Source organism: Peromyscus leucopus, chromosome 1 (assembly GCF_004664715.2).
Source record: "Peromyscus leucopus breed LL Stock chromosome 1, UCI_PerLeu_2.1, whole genome shotgun sequence".
Classification (NCBI taxonomy): Eukaryota; Metazoa; Chordata; class Mammalia; order Rodentia; family Cricetidae; genus Peromyscus; species Peromyscus leucopus.
The window spans coordinates 85,147,713-85,163,465 of NC_051063.1; the positions used below are offsets into that span (position 1 = coordinate 85,147,713).

The following is a 15,753-nucleotide window of genomic DNA, read 5'->3' on the forward strand; positions in this document are numbered from 1 at the left end:
TATAGTAATAAAAACAGCCTCTTATTGGCATAAAAACAGACAGAATGATCAATGGAATTGAATCAATGACCCTGACTTAAATCCACACATCTATGACCACCTGATTTTTGTCAAAGAAGCCAAAATTATACAATGGAAAGAAGAAAGCATCTTCAACAAATGGTTCTGGCATAACTGGATGTTGGCATGTAGAAGAATGCAAATAGATCCATATCTATCGCTGTGAACAAAACTCAGATCCAAGTGTATTAAAGACCTCAACATAAGTCCAGTTACACTGAACCTGATAGAAGAGAGAATAGGAAGTAGTCTTGAATTCATTGGCACAGGAGACAACTTCCTGAATATAACACTGAGATCAACAACTAATAAATGGGACCTCCTGAAACTGAAAAGCTTCCGTAAAGCAAAGGACACTGTCAATAAGACAAAATGACAGCCTACAGAATGATCAAAGATCTACACCAACCCCACATCTGAAAAAAGGCTGATCTCCAAAATATATAAAGAACTCAAGAAACTAGACATCAAAATACCAAATAACCCAATTAAAAAATAGGCTACAGATCTAGACAGAGAATTCTCAACAAAAAAAAATCTCAAATGGCCAAGATACACATAAAGAATTGTTCAACATCCTTAGCTATCAGAGAAATGCAAATCAAAATGACTCTGAGATACCCATCTCACACCTATCAGAGCAGCTAAGATAAAAAAAAAAAAAGCTAATGACAGCCTATGTTGGAGAGGATATGGAGTAAGGGGAACACTCCTCCACTAGGGTGCAAACTTGTACAGTCACTTTGGAAATCAATAATTGATATGGTGGTTTCTCAGAAAATTGGGAATCAATCTACCTCAAGACCCAGCCATACCAATCTTGGGCATATGTCCAAAGGATGCTCAAACATACCACAAGAACACTTGCTCAACTATGTTCATAGCAGCATTTATTCATAATAGTCAGAACCTGGAAATAACCTAGATGCCCCTTAACCAAAGAATGGATAAAGAAAATTGGTACATTTACACAATGGAGTATTACTCAGTGGTAAAAAAACAACGACATCATGAAATTTGCAGGCAAATAAATAGAACCTGAAAAAAAAAAACATCCTGAGTGAGGTAATCCAGACCCAGAAAGACAAACATTGTATGTACTCATTCATGAGTGGATCTGTAAAATAAAAAACAGCCAGGCTACCATCCACTGCTCCAGAGAGGCTAGGTAACAAGGAGGGCCTAAAGAGGTATGCATGGATTTCCCTGGGAAGGGTAAATAGAAGAGATCTCCTGGGTAAACTGGGGGTGGGTGAGTGTGGGGGAGGATGGGAACATGAAGGAACAAGTTGGGTGGGTTGGGAATGGGATAGAGGGGGAGAAGTAATGAAAGAGATGTCTTGATGGGGGCTGCATGTAGGGATTAGGAAGAAACCTGGTACCACAGAAACTCCCAGGAATCCATGGGGATAACCCCAGCTAAGACTCCTAGCAACAGTGGAGAGGGTGCCTGAACCGGCCTTTTCCTGTAATCAGATTCGTGACTACCCTAACTGTCATCATAGAGCCTTCATCCAGTAACTGATGGAAGCAGATGCAGAGATCCACAGCCAGTTATTGAGTGGAGCTCCAGAAGTCCTGTTGAGGAGAGGGAAGAGAAATTGTATGAGCCAGGGGGTTCAAGGTCATGACAGGGAAACCCACAGAGACAGCTGACTTGAGCTCATGGGAGCTCACAGACTCTAGACGGACAGCTAGGGAACCTGCATGGGACAGACCTAGGTCCTCTCCATGTGGGTGACAGTGGGATTAGTGGCCCCTAGCAGTGGGATTAGGGCTTGTCCCTGGCACTTGAGTTGGCTTTTTGGAACCAATTCCTCATGATGGGAAGCCTCACCCAGACTTGATGCAGGGAGAGGAGCTTTGTTCTGCTTCAACTTGATATGCCATGCTTTGTTGACTCCCATGGGAGGCCTGACCCTTTCTGAAGGGAGACAGAGGAGGAGTGGATGGGGAGTAGATGGGAGGTGGGGGGAGGAAACAGAGCTGTGGTTGGCATATAAAATAAATGAAAAAATTAATAAAAAGAAAAGAGCATTGAACACTCAACAATATGTATAATCTTATTGTGTTTGTTTAAAAATATGCAACAGGTATTTTCAACATTAGTGGGGATTCATTACCAACGAACAGTTTTCTCCTCAGAGGGATCATAGGATAGATCTTTATTTTTCACTTGACAATTTGTGTTGTTGCTGTTTGTTTGAGACAGTATCATACCATGTAGCACAGGCTGGTCTGGAACTCACTACGTAGTCCAGTCTGTACTCTTGAGAACATTTCAGAGGCCAAATACAGTGTATATTACAAGGCAGTGGGCTGGGCAGAGTTGGAGGAGCAAGAAGCAGCATCAGTATCTGTCAAGGGGGCTGTGGGAGGGGACCAGTCAGAGGCTTGCTTTGGGGTTCTGGAGTGGGACTCATCTCTGCCAAGTTCTCACCAAGTGGCTGGGAAAACAGTGGGCTGCCTCTTTGATTCCAGGCCTTGGTGAGTGGGAGCTGTTCTAACTTCCCTTGCATTCAGTGCCCAGGGGCTGAGGCTGGCCAGACAACCTGTCTTTTGCTGTAGGACTGCTACCAAGCTGTGTGCATTGCAGAGTGCTGTGAGCCCTGCTCCTTCCCCTTTCCCCACAGGCAGAAGGAAGGATACAGGTTTAAGAGGGGCTCTGTGTCCTCCACTACCCTCTGCAGGCCAGCCATGGAACTGCTCTGGACACTACTGCTGATGGTGGCTGTTTGCCTCTCTGAGGTCCTTGGCTCACCAGGGATAGACACCAGCATCAACATTTCCCGGCCTGTGCACATCCTGGAGGATCATAACTTAATGGTGCTGACTCCTGCAGGCCTGACTCAGACACTGAATGAGACCCGTTTCCTAATGGTGATTTTCCGTGAGTATCCGGCTCTGACAATGAAGGGTGATGCTAGTCTCATTGATTTTGGGCACCGCAGGAGTTCTATATTCTATCAAACGCATAGAAAAACACAAAAATACTGTCAGCACTCACAGCTGGGGAAAGGCCTGTTCCCATAAGAATGCAAAGTTCTGTTCACTCATAGCTGTTTTTATCTCAGTGGAAGGCCAAGTTCATCTCTCCCGCTCCCGCTCCCTCTCCCGCTTGCTGTGGATATCGCTCTATATAAATAAAACACTGATGGCCAGTGACCAGACAGGAAGTATAGGTGGGACAAGGAAAGAGGAGAATTGGGGAAACAGGAAGAAGGAGGGAGGGACACTGCTGCCACCACCAGACCAAGCAGCATGTAAAGACGCCGGTAAGCCACCAGCCACGTGGCAAGGTATAGATTTATAGAAATGGGTTAATTTAAGATAAAAGAAGAGTTAGCAAGAAGCCTGCCACGGCCATACAGTTTATAAGTGATATAAGCATCTGAGTGATTATTTTATAAGTGGATTGTGGGACTGCGGGGCTTGGGGAACCTGGAGAGAAGCCCTCCAGCAACACCCGCTCCCACTCCTGTTCTCACCCTTAGCTCCTGCTTTTACATTTTTAATTACTCTGATAGCAACTAATAGGAACAATACAAAGTATCTGAATACTTCCCCTCACACCAGCAGAGATTTTTGTCATTGAAAAGAGACTCTAAATGAAACTCATTACATTTCCATTATTGATTTTGTCAATACACAATTGAATTCAAAATGAATTTTTGAAATCTGGTAGGCCTTCTAAAGTGGCCTCTGGGAAAATCGTCTTGGGGAAGGATTATAAATGTTTTCCTAAAAGGTAAAGGGTTTTTTGTTTTTTGTACGCGAGAGTTTTCAGGGGGCATCTCAGTGACTCTCAACTCCTTTTGGCGGGTCTCTCATCCTTCTGATGACTCCAGAACTCAAGGTTGATGCTCGGCGAGACCTTTCTTTCTCAGGTCTCAAATGCTGCCTGCATCTAAAACAAACTTCACTTTTTGGGATTTGGTTCTGGCCATCTGTTTCTTCTGACATCCTGTGTGTACTGACGACACCATCAAAGTCAGAAACCTCAAGTCATCCCCAAATTTGATGTAGTCTCATAAAGAATGTATCTCCATATCCTATGGGTTCTTCATCTCAAACTCTGTGGTCCCCAGTTCTCTCCACACCCTCTGTCACTGCCTCTGTTCCATTCTCACAATCCCGCACCTGAGACCAGAGGTAGGCATCTCCGTGGATTCCATGCTCTTTCCAATGTGTTCTCTGTAAAGCGTTCCGAGAGACTGGTCTCTAGACTGCAGCTCTACTCATCAGAATGGACTGTTCTGGCTCACATCTCTAGGTTTCCCTCATGCACTTTGCCCTGTAGCATCTCTCCTTCACGTTTGCACTTGGGCTGTGAGTTTAAGTTTCTTGTGAGGAAGCTTTCCCCCCATTTAGACTGGGTAGGAATCTTTCCCTGTCTTCTCAGGCTTTCATCTAGGTGCATTTGTCACATCATATGAAAAGCATTTCTAAACTTGCATGCTCCATGGGCTCGGGGCACAAACCTTACTATGTCTTGATCCCTGGATCTGACACTGTTGGAACATAGTAGGTCTCCACACATGTCAAGTGAATGAATGAATGAATGAATGAATGATATTTTCTTTGAATCCTCATTTTCACTGTGACAATTAACTTGGATGAGTCAAAGAGAGAAGGAAAGGCTATTTTTGGTAGAAAGTGACCAAGAAAAGATTAGTAGCTGTCATTAGGGCCATTTGCCACTTGTCCCTAAAGCAAAGGTGGCAAGAATCTGTCTTGGAATTACAGTAGGTATAGATAGTGATCATGATGAAGATGGTCATTAGGATTGGGATAATGATGATAATTGGTGATGATGGAGATAATAATAGAGATGGTGATGATGATAGATATAATAATGGCAATGGTGATAATTGTTCAGGTTAGCTTTGATTGCCAACTTGACTTAGCCTAGAGTCATCTGAAAGGAGAAGCCTCAGTTGAGAAATTGCTTAGGTCATGTTGGCCTGTGGGCCTGGCTCTAAGGTACTGTATTAACTATAAATTGATACAGGAGGGCTCAAACTACTGTGGAATGTATCACCATTCCTTGGACAGGTGGTGCTTGGCAAGCTTGTAAGCAGCATTTCTCCATGGTTTATGATTTGGTTTCTGTTTCAGTTCCTGCTCTGACTCCCCTCAATGATGGATTATGACCCAGAAGTATAAGGCAAGTAGTTTTTCTCCCAAGTTGCTTTTGGTCAGAGTGCTTTTAGTTATAGCAGCAAAAGCATAACTGATACAGATTAGAGATAATTATAGAGATAGTGATGCCGATGAAGACGAAGATGATGATCATGGAGATGATGGTAATGGTGATAAAGACCATGATGATAATTATGGAAATAGTGATAATAGATGATGATGGTGGTTGTGATAGAGATGCTGATGGGGATGATGACTGTGGTGATGAGCTGTTGATGACAGCTGTCATGTTTTTAGCTATGGCAATGTTGATTTTAATGGACATTTATCAAACACCTGCATTGCAAATATTGAACTCAGTACCATGGTTCCTGTCTCACTCATGAAACAAGTCTCAAAAAGGTTAGATAATTTGCCTAGAGTCACACAGTTGGTCTGAATTAAAACACCCAGTCTTCCACTCAAACTGCTGCTCAACCCATCCTACACCACTGCACTGATCTTCAGAAGATGTACTTACTTACTCATAAGTATTTATGGAGTGCTTGGTATGCCCCAGATGTATTCTCAGTACTGAGGTATGAGTGGTAAACTACATGGCCTTCCTGGAACTCATAGGCAGGAGAGGAGAGACAAATGCTAAGCAGATCCAGAAGTGAATTATGTGGTGTGTCTTGTGGCTAAAAGTGCTATGGAGAAAAGAGGGGGTGGGATGCGACAGAAGTGTGAGACGTCTTTGGCTGTGGCAACACGGTCTCCCTTACCTTTATTCCAGACTCCCCAGAACTCTTGGGATGTGTATGGAATCTCTAAATGCTCCACCATTGACAACCATTCCAATGCTTCTCTTGTCTGAGCATATGCATTCATAAACTCAGCAACCATGAGCCCAGCATGGCCAGGTCCTCAGGGAAGCTGGGAGAAGCCACAGAGCAGAGTGACTAGCAAAGAGGCCAGAGCTTGCTCCTGGTGATGGAGAGGTGTACTGAAGGTGGTGATGGTGATGAAGCAGACGAGAGAAGCATCGATCTGTGAGGGAGGCAGAAAGTCTTCGCTTCCCACCCACGTGTGGGGACCTTAATGAGAATGATCACTCACACTCAGGTTCCGCTGCTGAGCCAGTGACTGGCAACTGAGCCAGCACCAGCTGTCCCCGGGCCCAGCTTCCCTGGCTGAGCTTTATGAAGCATATCTGTCAGATGTGGCCTTGCCCACAGCCGGGAGGTGACCTGCACTCTCTCCAAGTGCTCCAGATGGACAGGGGTTTGGAAAGGATAAAACATTCTGGCTTAACAGAGAATCCATTTCCCGCAGCCCTGACAGCATACCAGTCTCGGACATGTGGCAGCAAGGACCTGAAACCTGGCAATGTCATCAGGAGGTTTGCTATTTCGGCTCCTCCCACTCCAGCTAGAATAGCCCATCCCCATGGCCAAAGTCTGGTCTCCGAGGCTGTTTTCAGTAAGGAGCCCCTACCTCACCTCACTACCCAGCTATGTGAACAACCAAGGATTCCAGAATATCAGACACTTTAACAGAGTACCGGGGTCTCTTTAGCTACCCCTTCCCAAGGTGGCTGGGTCAGAGAGGAGAGTGAGCATATAGTGTAACCTACCCACCTGCTCCTCACACCTCACCCACCTTTGTCTGAGAGTTCCCAGTCACCGCAGGAGGGGGTGCAATGACTGCTTAGTTCCAAAATATTCCACCAGGTGGCGCAAATGAGCCACATCACTTGCCCTTAATTTCCAACCAAAGAAAAATTTACACCATTAATAACAATAGCAATTAAAATGTACTATGTCCTTTTTTATGTAGCAGGTATTAATCTAAGTGTTTGTACATGCCTAGTGAGAGTTAAAAAACAAACAAACCAGGAGTTCTGCAGCCTGCTTGAGTACATTCTGTTATCAGGGCCTCGGGTAAGTATGTGGTTCTGTTGTGCCTCAGTTTCCCCATCTATAAAACAGAGATAAAATAATAATATCTACATCATAAAATTATTGAAAAGGACAATAGACTTAGTACCTGTAAAGCCCTCAGAAAATACTAAACACCATGTAACTGACTGCTAATTAATTTCGTTTGATTCTGGTCATCTCCCAAATTGTCCCATTTTATGACTCATTTGTCTCATCTCCTGTCACATTTCTGAAACCCACTCCTTAGCTGTGAACACAGGAAGAGCCAGGAGTTCCCAGGGCAAACAAAGACCAGAGGGCCACGAGGGAGAGGGACTCTGTAGTCTATCTTCATACTGGTTCTTTCAGACAATCCATCCTCGAAGCAGTCCAGGAAGCTGGCTGAGGAGCTGGGCAAAGCCGCAGAGATCGTCGGCAGGGGCAAGAATGGCTTGGGCTTTGGCAAAGTGGACATCACGGTGCAGACGGAGCTTAAGCGGGAGTTTGGCATCAAGCAGGCCCCGGAGTTGAAGCTGTTTTATGAGGGCAACAGGTCCGACCCCATCAGTTGCAAAGGTAATGGTGACTGGGGTTCGGGTTCATTTCATGCTCATGGAAAGCCTGCTTGGCAGTTCAAGGCTGGATGGGGGAGGCGCCGATCCACATGGCCTCTTAGTCATCCAGACTCTTTTCCATGGTGCCTCCGGCTTGCTTAGCTCTGGAGCCACCCGCTCTTTCCTCGATATCCAGAGGTAGGAGCTCACCGCAGGTTGTGTGCGTGGCTGCAGGGTGGCAAAATCACTCCTATTTGCCATCTGCTGGCTGGAATTCTGATCCATGACCCCACACAAATGCATGAGGGCTGAAACATATAGCTCAGGCCCGTGTCTAGAAGGAAAAAAATGGGACTTGGTGAATGTTTGCCTGCTTCTACCACGACTTCTCAGCTAGGGAGGGACATGGGTTTTAGACGACCAGACCAGAGGTTCTCTAACTCCAGTCTTCTACTGTAGAGGATCTTGACAGAAAAACACTACTGGGCCAAAGGGGAGACTGCAAGAGGACAGAGCTTGGGCGGTAAAATGCTTGCGGAGGACCTGGTTCGATTCCCCAGAACTCCTGTGGAAAATGCTAGGTTGGTGGTGCCTTCTCGCAATCCCAGAGCTGGGGAAGTGGAAATGGGCAGACGACTGGGGCTAGCAAGCCACCCAGGCTAACATATTTGGTAAGTTCTAGAGCAGTGAGAGGCCCTATTTGAGAAAAGAAAAAGATGGCGCCTACAGAACACCCATGCACGTACACAGAGACAAGCAAGAGAAAGAACAAAAGGTTAAAGTGGGTGTCTCTCCAGTGCCTTCCTTCACTCACACCATCTTTCATTGGTTCATTTGCTGACACAGCTATTCACGCGCCCACTCACTGACAGCTTACCCTGATATTGAAGCTGTCTGGAGAATTGCCTAGCTCGGTGTGAGACATGGCTGATCCTAAGTTTTCAGTGCAAACAGCTGTGGAACAGATGGATATGGGTATGGACAGGTGGATGGGCCGACTCACTGCTGGATGTTACAAAACTGGGGAGGCCCAAAGGGACTCAGCAGCGGGGTGCTGAGGTGGCTGGGTGCGGGAAGGCAGTTGCCTCCAAGACAGAACCTGGGTTCAACCCCTGTGACCCACATAGTGGAAGGGGACAACCAACGCCTGAGTGTTGTTCTCTGGCCTCCACAGGCCAGCTGTGGCATACACCCTTGATGGTTAATTCATCAATAAATGCAACAAAAGAACCTAGCCCATCCTCTACCATGCCAATAGACTGGTGCCGTGGTGGTGTATGTGTTGGATGGCAGAATAAGAAAACAGGCACTGCCTTTTACAGGCTTTGGCATTTCTAAGCTTTCTTCTAAGCAGTGAGCACAAGAAAAGCCCAAGAACTAAATGAGTCACACAAAGGATCCACTCCACCCCGGGAGATGGAGAGCAGGTAGGGGTTTTAGCTTTGAACAAACCTGATGGAATATTGCTGCAGGAGCCAAAGTGTTAGGAAGAGACTCCAGGAGCAAGAAATGAAAAAGTACCTTGCAGTTAACAAGATGCTCACAAGAGGGCGCGGGAGAGGCTGGCTGCGAAAGCGCTTCAGCGAGAAAACTTAGAGGACAGAGCAGGCAAGGGCTTCAGTGCCCCACAGTCCAAATGGAGGGTAGCATGTGCAAACCAGTGAGGAGACCTGGCAAGGGAGAGATGGGGATCTGATTGCTAGGAATTCTGAGGAATGATCCTCAACTATAGAGATCCATCTAACCCAAGCAAGGGGCCCTGGATGATGTGTTGCCTTCAGGAAGGACTGCGGAGGAGAAGCAGGCCTGGGTTACTTTGTGCGAGTCCATATCTGCTCCTGGCACGGCTCAGGGGCTGGCTTGCCCTTCCCTGTTGAAGGACAACTGAGATCTGATTCTATCAAGAGACAACAGGATGATTGTGTGGAGCTTCTACACCCTGTGTGATGTTGGTAGAGAAGATACTCAAGGGTTTCTGAGTCTTGGTGGTGGCCACGAGTGCGAGACCCGAGACCTCCTCTGCCATGCAGGAGGCTTCCCATCTCCCCTCCCAGGGAGTCTGCCCTGAGTGCGTAGGGCATGCAGCCTGATCCTCAGCTGTGTTCCGAGGGTATCTGTGCATCACGATCCAGACATTGCCTCACAGAATGCCTTCTGCTATCTAGTGTTTTTTACCAGCACCACAAGAGCAGAGGCTGCTCTATCCTCCGCTTTTGGGGTTCCCGTCTCTGCATCTACGTCCTCACCCCCCTGCCTCAGAAGCGCTCAATCCCTCTTGTCCAGCCTCAGTTTCTTCATCCGAAAATGGGGCATGTGAAAACTCCACGGCCCCCGACTGCTGAGAAAATAAAGCAGTGTTGGCAAGGCCCAAGCCCTGACAGATCCCCGCAGCTGGCACTGGCTTCCAGGTACTGCTTCTGCTCCACAGCAGCCTGGCATGGCAATTACCTTTACAGATGGAGCACGGAGAGTGGAGCAACTTCTACACAGCACCCTCGCTGGGGCTGGCAAACGGCTCAGCAGGTAAAGGTGCTTATGGCCACGCTTGGTAACCTGAGCTTTATCTCTGGAACCCACACGTTGGACTCCAGCAAGCTGTCCTCTGACCTTCAGACATGTTCCATGGTACCTGCACACCCACGCCCATAAATAAATAAACTGAAATACTGAACTTAAAAAAAAATGTTCCAGCTGTAAGCAGTAGAGTCAGGGAAGATTTTTTCTGGAAAGAGCTGTGTCATAGGAATTTTAGCCTGATGAGTTAACAAAAACGTGTCATAACTACCCACTCTGCTATGTAGAATGTGAACAGTCATGGATGGATTCCAATAAAGTTTTACTTATAAAACCGAACAGTTGGAAAGATTTGGTCCATGGACTACAGTTTGTTGAGCTCTGCTCTACATTGTGCTGTATATTAAATAAATAGATGTGTTTATTCACTATTAATTGCTTAAGCCTAGTCCAGTGCTTGGGACAATTACGTTCTTAATAGTTGTTTAATTTGAACAAGATGCAGTTACAAGAGCTCACCACAGGAAGGCACACAGGAAGACAACACACACTTGTGAGCTTATACATCTCCCTCTTTTTCAATGTTACTTCCCAAGCACAGAAAGAGGAAATGGGCTGCCAGGATGGAGCCTGGGACTCAATTCTCCAGAATTAGGAAGCACTCTGGCTCTGAGAACTTGAGCAAAGCTGTAGACCTTGGCTTACATTTGCTCATTCTAGATAGAATGGATAAAGGCGTACTTGACAGGGCCCTTTGGAGTTCCAAGCGGAGATACTTCTGTGCATGCCACCTGCAACGTGACTAATTTTGGAGCCCCACTCAGGACACAGGTGGGACATAGTCCTTGCTGGGTCAAAGCCTAGTCCTGTCCTCTAATATCCAGGGACTGATGGTGGGAGCCTTGGCCTTGTCTACCTCCCTGGAGGAAGGAGACTCAAATGGCCTCTGGGCCCTCTATTAGTGATGCATTCACAGCTTGTGCTTGGAATACGCAGCCAAGCTCTGGCCAAGTCAATCATTGACACAGCATTCACACCTGAGTTGTCACTGTGTCCTCTGGCACAGAGTCAAGAACCAGGGGAGGCACAATGTCTAGCAAGGGCAGTGGCCAAGTTGCAGGCACTGGGGATAAGATGTCAGTCAAGCTCAGAATTACCTGAGCTCCACAGGCTCCGGAGGGGCAAGCAGAGGTCATGTACCCTGGATGAGGAGGTCTGGGGGCAACTCCTCTCAAGGTGGCCTTTCGGGTGGTCCACTCCCTTCATTCCCTTTTCCTCCAGTGATTTCTTGAGCACCAAGTATGTGCCTGGCAGCTCACAGTGAACACGTTTACTCTAAACCGTACCAACAGTTTCAGAAAGTGATAGACTTACAGAAAAACAGATGAAGTCCTAAGACAATGACAGGACAGGGGAGGAGGTAAGACAGGGAGTGACTAGGGGCATGGAGGAGGTGAACGGGGAAACGGCTGGTGCAGGGGAAAATTGAGGCTGCAGCCATGGTTCTGATGATCTGAAGGTGAAGCTCATTTGGAGGCTTTCTTGATTATTTCTTTTTTTGTGCTTTGCTTCGTCGTGTTTGAGATGGGGTCACTGTGTAGTCCAGGCTGGCCTGGTTCTCTGGCTCTTCCTGTGTCAGTACTGAGTGTTAGGGTTATAGGCAAGCAGCATCACCCCTCACTCCAATCTTAATCGTATCTACTAAAGCCGAGCAGGACATCTTCTGTGCCCAGAAATGTTGCTCGTGACCCATCAGACTGATGGAAGTCAGTCACTGTGCTCCAGGTAAACATACTCTAGGAATCCAGCTGTGGGAAGTTAGGAACAGGTGAGCAGTGCATGCTATTAGAGGTTAAGAACACTGTTACCCCTAGATGTGGGGTGGGAGGCTTCAGTGGCACACTCAGCATTCAGATGTATTTGTGTGATTATCTTCTTCTACATACTAAGACTCCGAAGGACTGGCCAGGACCACACCCCATTTCTTCATCTGGGTAGCAGTTACACGCACATGTTTATTTTGTGAAAAGTCATCAAATGTACACAGTCATTTACTTCTACCTGTTTTTACCGCACAGGTCTAATGCACTCAGAAGAGTGGTTTTCAACCTGTGGGTCGGGACCCTTTGGAGTTGAATGACCCTTTCACAGGGGTTGCCTATTAGATATCCTGCATATCAGATATTTACATTATGATTCATAACATTAGCAAAATTACAGTTACGAAGTAGGAACAAAAAAATTTTATGGGTGGGTTCACCATAGGAAGCGAAACTGTACTGAAGGGTCACAGCATTAGGAAGGTTGAGAACCACTGTCTTAGGAGCTGTGATGGTTAATGCTGCCATCTCAAGCAGTCTAGCATCACCTGGCAGGTGGGTCTCTAGAAAGACCTGAAGAGGACTATCTCTACTGGTTAATTGATGTGGGAAGATCCATGTTAACGACCAGCAGAAGCCATCTCTCACTGGGTACTAGAGTGTAAGAAATGGCGAAGGCAGGCCTAGCACTGGCATGTACTGTTCAGTTTTTCACTTTGATGCCATGTGACTTGTGTCCAGCTCCTGCCTGCCGCTTTGACTTCCCTACTATGGCAGACTGGGCCTTGAACTCTGAACCCAAAGAAGCGCTTTCCTCTTACAATGCTTTTGCCAGGGCGCTTTGGTCACAGCAGCAGAATAGTAACGAAAACAAAAAAACATAAACTATGATACTGACAGCCTTTTGCAGTTGCCTCCGCAATTCCAGGTGGACTGGTCAGTCCCTGTGAGGCAGTCTGTCCTGCTTCAGGGCCTTAGCACAGGCTTTTTCTCATCTTGCTATCTCCTGCTTCCTTCCTGGGCATCTTTCAGATTTCAGCTTCTATATCATTGTCCCCAGGAAATCCTTCTTGACCTTGGCTTCTAGGTCAGGTCTTTTTTTTTTTTTTGCTATAAGCTCATATAACTTTGCTTTAAATACTTCCTTTGGGTGTGATGATACACTTATTTGTGCAATTAGTTGATTATTGTCTTCCCTAACACACTAAGGGGCTTTCAAAGTAGTGGTGATGTGTTTTATTTTCTGCTCACAATGATATCCTTAAGACTAAGTCTGACACCTTAATACTATGAGGGGAAGTCAATATATATATATGTCCAGTAAATGAAAAGTTAAAAGGAATTAATGAGTTATAACTAAGTTTTGCTTTATTTAAAGAATTATTTAAAAATTTCTCTCCCACCCTACACCAGATATTGACATAAACAGGAGCTTACCTCATTTTCTGTCTTATGAAACTGATGTTCCTGGGAAAGGCACATCTAACTGTACACAGATGTGTATGCCAACATGTCTTTCCAGATTGGGAATAGATGTCCTCATTTTAGAGGCCAGGACTTCTGAACTTGGGTACTCTCATGTAGTAGTTGCGTAAAGAAGTTGGGATTCTGGAACCTTAGGGGATATTTGGGTCTCAGTGAGAGCATTAGAATCATAGATACAGAAATGAGATGTTCTCTGAAGTTACAGAAATATGTGACCTTTTGACTTATATTTTAAGAAAGCCAATTATTTTCCTATCATCTTAGAGAAGGTTGGGACTTCTTCCTCTCAGGTTGGTTTCTCAGGTGGTCTGGTAAACCAGCTGTAGGCAAGCCGAACCTTGCTTTCCTCATCTGCAAAATGGGAAGACTGAGAACCCCCATTCCTTAGAGTTGCTGTGAATGTTTAATGCAAGCACAATACTCAGTACAGGGTCTTAGGTGTAGTGAAAGATTGGTGACATTTAGCTGCTGTTAATACAGTCATGTCTTGTAGTTTGGAAGAAAAAGAAAATGGAGATACTGCCTTTAGCCTGCAAAGGGTGGAATTCAAGACAAGAAATTTCTGTTCATTGAATTCAGGAAAGTTCTGATGGGATTCCTTTAACTGTCTCTCTTCAGATGTGGTTGAATCTACAGCTTTGGTTGTTTGGTTGAGAAGACAAATTCTCCACAAAGCACCTTTGTTCAACAACACTGAGGAAGTGACAAAGTTTGTGAAATCCAGGCCCTTGGTCATTGTTGGCTTCTTCCAGGTACTGGGATTAAGGGGTGGGAGGTAATTTTCACATGGTGAGTGTTGTGTGTGGAGGGTTTGGGGTAAGGAGGATTTCTGACTTGTATAGGGTCCTTGCTCGATTTTCCTATCCACTAAGCTGGTGTCCTGTGGGAGCTCCTGGTTTCAAGTGAAGAAAGAACACATGGAAGCTGAAATGTTAGAGATTGGTTAGAAGATGGGAAAAAATGGAGAGAATAAGAGATTGGCATCCATATTTAGTTGGTCTGAATGCTGTAACTGATCTTTGAGGGGTCTATTTAGAACATAAGAATAAGAGGATGTCTTTGTTTTCTGGTTTGAGGACTACTTTTGTGATGGCTCACAGAGGCTTCCTAGTGAGACCTTACTCAGGGTCAGAAAATCTGAGCTTGCTTTACCCAGCAGGGTTGCATAATGAGATGATTTGGTTATGGGCATGATTACCAGGTGTTTGGAGGGGTCTACACTTGGCTGTAAGGTGTGCTTTGATCTTGCAAGGGGGAGGTCTTTTGTCTCTCCCCTTGGCATATTATAAAAAGCCCTTTTGAATAAAGCTCTGGGCGGCTGGGTATCAACCCAGGGCCCTTCTGAAGCTATCCTGTGTTTCTGTTTTTCTCCTTGTTGTCTAGGTCTATATTTCCACCTAATATTTCCTCATTCCTCTCTCCTCCACCCAAGAACCCTTCAATAGGTGGGAACAAGTAGGAGCTGGGCTCCCTCAGACTCCCACATATTTTAACTATGATTCTAACAGGTGTTTGTTAGTCTGCTTAGGCTAAGCCAGTTTCTATTCATAAACTCTTTTCAAGCCTCCATATAAATTAGACTATCAACCCTGTAGCATGCACCATTGGAGGGTCAATCAATCCTCATCTAGATCAAGTGCAGGGAGATGCTTGGGATAGCTCATAAATAATTTAAATGTGGTTATGAAATGTCTTATGATCACTTTCTATTGATTTTATTCTTTATAGTTATAAATGTTACCAAGTATATTTGCTTGTAGAAAATGAGTTTTTCATGTGCCTTAACTGACTTACTTTAGGTCCACAATGCTTCATCTCTCAATAGATGTCAGTCTTTGCTATCATATTTACACGTGAGGAGAGTGCATGGCTCTTTCCTTTCTGCTTCCTCAAGAGTATTATTGGCCCACATATTCTTTCATGCTGAATTTTGAGTCTCAAAGGCCAAAAGAGCAACTGCATCTCAACACCAGTTCACGTTTGGTGTTACCTGCAGTCTTATCAATGGCTTCTTCTGAAATTGATGCAGGAATTAATTTTAGAAATATTCTTAATTCGCAGGTTAGAACAACCTTTATTTTAATAATAGGAAAAAGTAAAAATACGTGGTTCTCTTCATTGATCTCTGAGGATTTGCCTGTGTGGGGTTCAGTCATAGCTAGAGGAACATTCTAGGTGGGAAACATCCATAAAAGGGGACTTTGGCCACCCAGCAAAAACCCAGAACTTAGAAAAACAAAGGGAAAAATAGACTATTGTCTCTACCTTCCCCTCAAG

The 15,753-nt window shown here is 45.4% G+C and overlaps 1 protein-coding gene across 1 annotated transcript in view; it reads left to right on the forward strand.

The window, feature by feature from the left end:
• Pdilt (protein disulfide isomerase like, testis expressed) overlaps nucleotides 1-15,753 on the forward strand; it is a 41,385-nt gene that overhangs the window by 10,242 nt on the left and 15,390 nt on the right. Inside the window, exons 2-4 of the mRNA XM_028867913.2 lie at nucleotides 2,751-2,950; nucleotides 7,473-7,679; nucleotides 14,095-14,228. Of these exons, the coding sequence (XP_028723746.1) occupies nucleotides 2,758-2,950; nucleotides 7,473-7,679; nucleotides 14,095-14,228 (534 nt within the window). The 5' untranslated portion in view covers nucleotides 2,751-2,757. The remainder of the gene's footprint in view (nucleotides 1-2,750; nucleotides 2,951-7,472; nucleotides 7,680-14,094; nucleotides 14,229-15,753) is intronic.